General features: G+C 40.1%; 1 protein-coding gene and 2 pseudogenes across 1 annotated transcript; 1 reads left to right on the top strand and 2 right to left on the bottom strand.

Moving 5' to 3' along the window:
- Positions 1 to 229: 229 nt before the first annotated feature.
- On the bottom strand, positions 230 to 2,305 carry LOC125600766 (annotated as a pseudogene).
- Positions 2,306 to 5,149: 2,844 nt separating this feature from the next.
- On the top strand, positions 5,150 to 6,212 carry LOC125600764 (thymidine kinase a-like; the record flags this gene model as incomplete). Its single annotated transcript, XM_048773343.1, has 4 exons — positions 5,150 to 5,316; positions 5,400 to 5,544; positions 5,620 to 5,744; positions 5,811 to 6,212. Coding segments are annotated over 4 exons (726 nt in total), but the record flags the coding sequence as incomplete, so codon positions are not given.
- A 327-nt stretch (positions 6,213 to 6,539) lies between these two features.
- On the bottom strand, positions 6,540 to 8,066 carry LOC125600765 (annotated as a pseudogene).
- Positions 8,067 to 8,502: the final 436 nt, after the last annotated feature.

An 8,502-nucleotide genomic window follows, 5' to 3' on the forward strand; every position in this document is an offset into this window, starting at 1 on the left:
TTTTCTTTTTTGGGTTTTTATTTGACTCTTCTTCATGTATTAACTGCCTCGCCGGAGACTTGACACCAGTTTCTAACTGTCCCTCATTTAAAGAAAGAAAAAAAACAAAAATAGGAAAAAGGGAAAAAGCAGAGAAGAGCCTAAGAGGAGGACCAATGAATTTAGAAAACCAAACCATGAGGGGATTTTTCTGGTTAGCTCTAGCTGATGATGATATGATCAAGTTTTGTCCTCATGGGCTTTTGCTTTGTATGAAAGATAATCTAAAAGATTCGCCAAAAGACACAACAGATCCTTCACCTTGATGGAGCCTCGCCTACAATATATCGTGGTAAAACAAAAACGAATGTACTAAGTAGCAATTCCTGCATCACAAAGGCGAAGAAATGGAGAACTATTCAGAGCAGTATGAGACCAGTCATGTTCCTCTACTTCCCAGAGACTATGGTGTGCGCAATGCAAAGGTTAAGCCAGAAAATAGAAGAGGATCATCAAAATCTAAGCATACATAGTTAGATACAGTTGATTTAGAACCATTCCTATTTATTACCTTAGTTATCAACTAGCTCATGGCATTCTCTAAGCATAGAATCAACGTGTTAAAGCAAAATTACCTCTGTTTGGTTGTCTCTTGTAACTGCCAACATAACCTGGAGATGAACTTCTAGCTGACACATCAGAAGAAGGACCTCCTCCAATCCCATAGCTAAAAGAAGCAGGCCCTTCTGCCTCAGGAGTTGGTGATCTCCAAGTGGGATCACTATACACTGCACCATTCCCATAAAACTCTGCAAGTCCTGCTCCATCATAACCCGCCGAGGCAGAAGAGAAGGAAGACGACGGTGCTGCCTTGCTAGGCCCTATGCTCCTTGCTGCATACCCAAAACCAGATTCACCGTTTCCTCCATAACCAAACTTCGCATTCTTCGGTTACCAACAGCATTGTTTCCTCCACCTCCACTCCACCTCCAGGAGCACCCCAGTTTCCAAACGGCCCGCCGCTAAGCGTGTTGTTGTTCCCACTTGTTGATCCTCCTCCTCCCATGTATGTATTGGAGTTTGAGTTTGAGTTTGCAGCGTGTTGTTGTTGTTGTTATAGCTAAGACCACCGTTGTTTCCCCATAGGTTCCTTGTAACCGAACTGAAGAAGGACGAGTTCCCTCCTCCTCCTCCTTCACAACCAACAGCAGGACCAGGACCAAACCGGTTCGTGTTCCCAATGTAGTAAGGACTCATCCCTCGCCCATAGTCTAGGTTTCCATTACCTCCAGTGACCCTGTGGGCAACCCCTGATCAAAGTTCATATTCATCCCATAGCCAGAACCGAAATTCGCAAACACGCTTCTCCCAGCACCAACCGACTAAACCGGCCATCCATCCTAAGCCCGTAGCCACCAACCGCACCCGGATTAAACCCTTGAGCATATCCATTCAAGAGGTTATTACCCTATTAACACCATAGCTGTAGCCAGCACCAAGAGGGCTACGAGCTGGACCTGGAGACATCTCCTTCGGCACAGCCCTCTTAACCTCAACCATTTTACCGTTGAGCTCATGGAACGTCTTGAGCAGCACTTTATCAACGGCCTCCTCGGTGTCGTAAGTTATGAATCCGAAACCTCTAGGCCTTTGTGTGTTGTGGTCGTACATAACAACCACGTCTGTTTTGTCCCGAACTGCTCAAAGTAGGTCTTGAAATCGCTCTCTGTGACGGAGGAAGGTAGCCCTCCGACGAATATCTTCCTTGTCCGAGCTCCTGGACCAGGTGATCCTTGGATGCTGCTGCTGTTGCTTCTAGTTACCATGTTCTGGTCATCTCTAGGAACAGCCTTCTTGGCTTCAACCTACAAAAAAAAAACAAAAATTTAAAACTTACTTCTTCCCAAAAACACAATCAAACAAGGAAAGAAACACAAAACATGATAAATATGATCAATTTCAAGGCTTGATTGCATAAAGAAGCTTCAAAAACAAGTTACATTGTACAGAATCAAAGCCTAGAAGAGTGTTAGCATGAGAGAACCATACCAATCTTCCATCGATATGATGCTTCTCTGTAATAACAAACTCAGCAACAGCTGGATCAGCAAAGACAACAAAGCCGAAGCCACGTGCACGACCAGTGGTGCGATCTTTCAAGATCACAGCTTCGATGACTTCACCAAAGGTGCTGAAATACTCCTTGAGACGTTCCTCATTGGTGTCCCAAGATATCCCTCCGATGAACAGCTTTCCATTGTCGGATTGCATTTTTGCCTCTGCAACACAAAGACACAACAGAAAAAAAAAAGTTGTAAGAAAATCGAACACACAAGCTTATGTCAGATTCAAAAAAAAACATAAAAGCTTTTTTCCAGATTGATCGATTCTCGGATCTGATCAATCAAACACATCTGGAAACGACCAAAAGAGCAACTCGGATTCAATCTAGGAACATCAGATCTGTCGGGGAGTTTGATCAACGAATCAAAAAACATGAATCAAAATCTCAGATCAAAAGAATCAAACTTTCGAAAACCCACCACATCAGATTAAGAAACCCAGATGCTGAATCTCGTCTAAGATCTGAGGATAGGCACGATTTGAATAGAGGGCATAACTCGAACCTGCCCCCTTTTCTCCGCAGAAACGAAAAAACACAAATGATAATGGTTTCTGTTCAATCCGATTCAAACCGATTTAACTCAATTTCAATGGCGTCAATCAAAAACGTACTGAGAACGCGTTCTAAGATAGAGAGAGAGAGAAGGAGGGGGAGGAGGAGGAAGGGAGAGAGATGTAGAGATAGAAAGACAAAAGGCTTTTCGGGTGCAAGAAGAAGAAGATATGTCTGTCTCTCTGTATTTATATATTAAGGTTAAGATTTTTTTACCATTACAAAGCTATGTGCGTTTGTAATAAGGAATTTGCGGAGTTTTGTTTTCCCCTTTCCAATTTATACACGCAACTTTTTGTTTACTATTGTTGCCAGAAAAAGAAAGGGAATATAAATAGTTTGGCAAAACACCGGATTTTAACACCCCCTAAATATTTGAATATTTATATTTCCCTTTATATTTATATAAAGTTGTTTACTATTTATATTTGGAAATATAAATAGTAAACAACTTTCCACTACTTTTTTTTTGTATCTAAACAAAAAAGTAGATTAATTAGAATATTGCCACTATGTCTAAAAACAATGTATTGAGTAAAAATTGCAATTATTGGTGTTTATTCACATAATTAATTATGTAAAAAAGCTTGTGATAGTCTTGCTATTAAATTTTAACATTCATTTAGTTTTACTGTAAAAACAATTGTTATGATTATTATCCCTTTTTTGTTACTGCATTTTACAATAAATTAATACAATTTCAAAAATTTATTATTATTCAATTTTGGTAAATTATATCGGATAATTTAACGGTCATAAAGAACATTAAAGTATGTGAGATTGTGATCTGTTGTACACGTTGCGATGTAGATGAAGAATCTATAAATCACGCTTTTAAAAAAGTTCTTATACGGTTTAAACATAGGCGTTACCAACTATTCAATCAGACCAAAACATATTTTCGACAACCTCGATCTTTACGGATATAAATTATTAATTAAAAAAAACTTCGAAAAGATACAAAATAACGTTTACGTAGATAATATGATTTATATGGAACAGTATAAATGATAAAAAAAATTAACAATAAGAATTGAAATGCGAAAGATACATTATACATGGTAAAGATTAAAAAATTAGTGGAAAAGCACACAAAATTAACAAACAGAAAGAGGTTCATTTTTCCTCCATTTCAATGGAATTGATGCTTGCTCGAGAGGGATTGCATCTATCAACAAAGCCTATAAATACAAAGCCGGTCCTCCTTAAGAATAGTAAAATAAAATCAACTCAATCAGAATCAGGCAGATTGAACAGCCGATTATAAAAAGAGAAGAGAGAACGAGAGAAGCATTAAAAAACTAGAGAAGACATAAGAAATTATAACAAGAAGAGAGAACGAGAGGAGTAATAAGGTTTTCGATCCCCCATTGGCCACCATATAATTTAATATTACACTTTTAAGGCCCTATAAAATAATCAGTTGACCTCGGTCGCCGGATACTGTGGTGCAAAGTGTCCGGCTACCACATTGCCTGACCCGAGTTTAGAATACTTTTTAACGAATGTCAGGGATTGAACCGATCATTTGTTACGATATGATACATCCACCCTGTAAATCATTTGGGCCAAAGCCCAAACTCAAACTGGCCAAGTGATGATAATTTAGTTACGAGAGGGAATCGAACATAGGACTGATGTGGATATACACTAAGTCCCAAGAGATTGCCACTAGACTACCACCGCTTAGTAATCAGTTAGTTAGGTATTTATAAATTTTAGTAGTTTATGCATTTTGTTTTAAAAATTATACTCCCTCTGTTTTTCTGAAAGAAGTATTTTCTAGAGTATTCACGTATATTAAGAAAACAATTACTTTTTATAATTGAATTTATTATTTATTTTACTATACATTTTTCAATAAATATTCAACCAATTCAATATTTTTAATTAATGTTTCTTAAAAGTATACAACTTTTCAACATTACTATAAAAATACCTTAAATTTTAGAAAATCTATCATTTTGGAACAAAAAATAAATGTAGAAAAATCCTACTTTCAGGAACAGAAGAGTATATTTTATTTTCTCTCTCTATATATATATATTGATATAATATAATCACCACGACCAAAAATGGAGTTAACCTAATCATGTAGTTACGCAAAAATGGAGTTAGCCTAATACCATGTTTACCTTAGGGCCGATAAAGGCCTAGGACATTTTGGCTTAAGCCACAGTTAAATAAAACTGAATACGATCTTTTCAAACGTCTTTGTCATTTTCATTTTAAATATTTAAAAGATGTGTGTGTTTCAGAGTTTCAGCTTTTATGAAAAAAACTCCCTCCAAAAAAATGTTTCCCTCCAAAAAAAATGTCGAATATTTCAAAACCCTTTACCCTTCACGAATCTTCTCCCACAATTCTCTTCCATTCTTCAACCTCTGCGTCTCTGTTATATATACCATCGACAAGCTATTCATCACCCCTACCAAAACCACAAGCAAGTTTAAGCCTTTCTCCTCCTCACTCACGAATCACGATCTTCTCTAACAAAATCTCTACCATGGCGACCCCCAAGCTTCCGTTTTGCTCAGTGACATCTCCAAAGATGAGGGACATCTCGGATCCGGTGCCATTCATGTTATCACGGGTCCTATGTTTTCCGGGAAATCCACATCTCTCCTCCGGCGAATCAAGACAGAGATCAGCGTCGGAAGGTAAACCATTGCAACAGATCTGTCCGAACCGGATTTGGGTTCTACGGTTCAGTGATCTAATTGATTTCTATTTGGTTATGTAGAAGTGTTGCGATGGTGAAATCGAGTAAGGATACGAGATACGCCAAGGATTCAGTGGTGACGCATGACGGAATCGGATTCCCTTGCTGGGCTCTTCCAGATCTAATGTCGTTTCCCGAGAGATTCGGACAAGATGCTTACGACAAGGTAAAGTCTTTTGTCTTTTTGTGAGTAATTGTTGTCTTATTGTGAGGGATCTGCATTAAAAGTTGTTTTTGGCAGCTTGATGTGATTGGTATTGACGAGGCACAGTTCTTCGGAGATCTTTATGAGTTTTGCTGCAAAGTCGCTGATGTTGATGGCAAAACTGTTGTTGTTGCAGTGCGGCTTGATGGTGATTATCTAAGGTAACATATTTACTTCAAATCTTTAACATTTTTTTTTGAATGTGATCCTTTATTGGTAAAACGCAGAAGGAGATTTGGTGCTATTCTTGATATTATACCAATAGCTGATTCTGTGACGAAGCTAACTGCGAGGTGTGAGGTTTGTGGACAGAAAGTTTCTTCACTCTCAAAAGACTCTGCGAAACGCGACACCAGAACCGCGCTGATCGGTGGAGCTGATGTCTATATGCCTGTTTGTCGTAAGCATTATGTCAATAATCAAATTGTCATCAATGCTTCAAAGAAAGTGTTGGATTCTGACAAGGAAAGAGCTGAATCCTGTGTGGACACAGTTGCCACTATGGTCCAAGTCTGACTTGCTGTGGAACGAGTTAAACATATAATATAGTGAGATTTCTGTCTGCTTTTACTTGTCTTGGTTTATTATTTTCACTGTTGTCTTTGAAAACCTCTTATGATGTTTCTTGTATGAATATAAATGTTTTATGATTCCTCTATTGCTAGCTTCTGATTCATGTTTGTTTCAAGCATTCTTCTTTCTCATCAATTTTCATAACTTTAGTACCCAAAGCAACCTATCAATCAGCATAGCTTGATACATTAACATGTTAATTGGTCTCGGAGCAGATAATTAGCTACAAGAAAAAAAGAAGCTGTGGAAATCAAAATAACAATTACAAACGTAGATAGTATTCTATTTGAAAAGAGTCAACAGCTCTTGGCCCAAATCTTATTAATTACAAAGAGGTATCTTTGTTTGCCTCTATTAGCACCCAAAGCATTTAAAACATCATATCAAGGCGACCTTGAACCCGGGGGGTATCCTATCTTCTCTCCCAATCTCGACACACTCTTAGGAGTCACAGCGCCAGACTCGCTCCACGGTAACTCGCACGAAGGCTCTCATCAACAGCAGAAGAAGACTTCCTTATCGCCCGCCTGAAAAATTCTGAGCAGCGGGCGAAAGCGTCCTCACATTCGGACTCGCGCTTCCACTCCGATGATAAGGAGACGGCGGCAACGGAGGCTTCTTGAACATACTGTTCGACCTCTCTCCTCAGCCTCCTCGAAGCGTCCCTCGACAAAGAATGCGCGCCCTCACGTCCCTCGCAGGAGCGGAGGGAATGTTTGTAGTGCGGTCCATCAGCGCTACCCGCCGATATCAAGAGCGTATCCTCTGAATCTAACTAACCGCATCGTCGTCCCTTCGATCTCCCCCACTTTATAAATAAACGCCGACTCGTCCAGACCAGGGGCAGGAGACGGCGTTTTGACGAAACTATACCCGTTGCCCAAAATCCCGTCCCGCCTTCTTATCCGACTCCACAGAACGATTCGGAGTCTTCCTCTTCCCTCAGATCGTCAAGATCAACCTCTTGGACTTGTCTCTATCCCTAACCTGCAGCACACGGGGAAGAGCCTGCGATAGGAGTGTAGAGAATCTCAACAGAACCATCTTCCCTCGGCCCTGCAATCCATCGTCCTTCCCCTGAAAACGTGTATGTGGCCTTAACAATCTCCTTGGTCAGTCCAGCTACAGCTAGCCTCACAGCCCTCTCTCCTGGCCTCAGCTCCCCACACTCTCCCCGATCAGCTGGATGGTACATGAGAAGATTCTTCTCGCTGTATACTTCCATCCTTGTAACGTACTCGGTGGCTGATAAGAGTAACCGTAACCATCTGTAATCCTATCTCTCTTCGCATCCTCAATTAACATCGCATCACCACCTTCAAGAAGATAACCATACTTCTCCTTCTTCCTCTTGTTCTTGTTCCCTTCATTCTCCAAGATATTCGAGAAGCTATCGTTGTCCTCACTTGTATGCCTCCTAAGAACTGGTCTAACGACATTACTACATCTACGCCATCTACACTCCACATCCCATCATCAGCACCTACTACTTGTACTTTCTCTCTAGGAGTCTTAGAACCATCGAACTCATCTAAAGGAGTGAAACTTCTCAAGAAGGTAGATCCAGGTGTTTGAGTTTTATCACCCACCGTGTCCCCACCGTGATGATTAGCTTTCTTACCACGCCTCTCGATGATCTTTAACTGTGCGTCTCGGATCTGAATCGGGTCGCGGGTTTTAACCGCCTGGATCCAATCGAGCCTGTCCCTGAGCTTGGAGATATCGGGGAAGTAATCGCGCTCGATGATTTTCTCGATGGCTGCGACGTAGGCGTCTTCGTCGAGGACTCTCATCCGCTTCTAGGGTTTCGAGGTGGGTGGATCTTTGAGGAGATGCGGAGACCATCGTCGGAGTAAAAGACGGGACGGAGAAGATAGGTGACGTGGAGAGTGGCCAGGCGATAGAAACATCTCGAATCAGTTGGTCGAAAATTGGGATTCTAGGGTTTGTTTTATTATGTTCAGACAGGAAACACAATGATGGATGGCAGATCCATGCATCGGTAAGGATTCCTTTTATCAATTCGTTTATATTCGTTTAAGTTTCAATATATTACACTTTTGCCCCCAATATTTAGATTTTGTTAACTTTTAACCCCAAAAGAAGTTAGCAAATATTTTTTTGACAACCACTGGATTAGGATTTTATTGTTAATATTATTATATAGTTCCTTTTTTTTTTTCCAAAGAACATGTAAATTATTACATGATGCATATTTGCATAACACCAGTCCAAACCATTATTCTCATAAAGAGATAAACAGAGTCCAAACCACCATTAGTCTCATAAAGAGATAAACAATTAGTACTAGGTGATGATCAGCGCCCTGTGCGGAATGAATGGTCT

Source organism: Brassica napus, unplaced genomic scaffold (assembly GCF_020379485.1).
Source record: "Brassica napus cultivar Da-Ae unplaced genomic scaffold, Da-Ae ScsIHWf_2388;HRSCAF=3086, whole genome shotgun sequence".
Lineage (NCBI taxonomy): Eukaryota > Viridiplantae > Streptophyta > Magnoliopsida > Brassicales > Brassicaceae > Brassica > Brassica napus.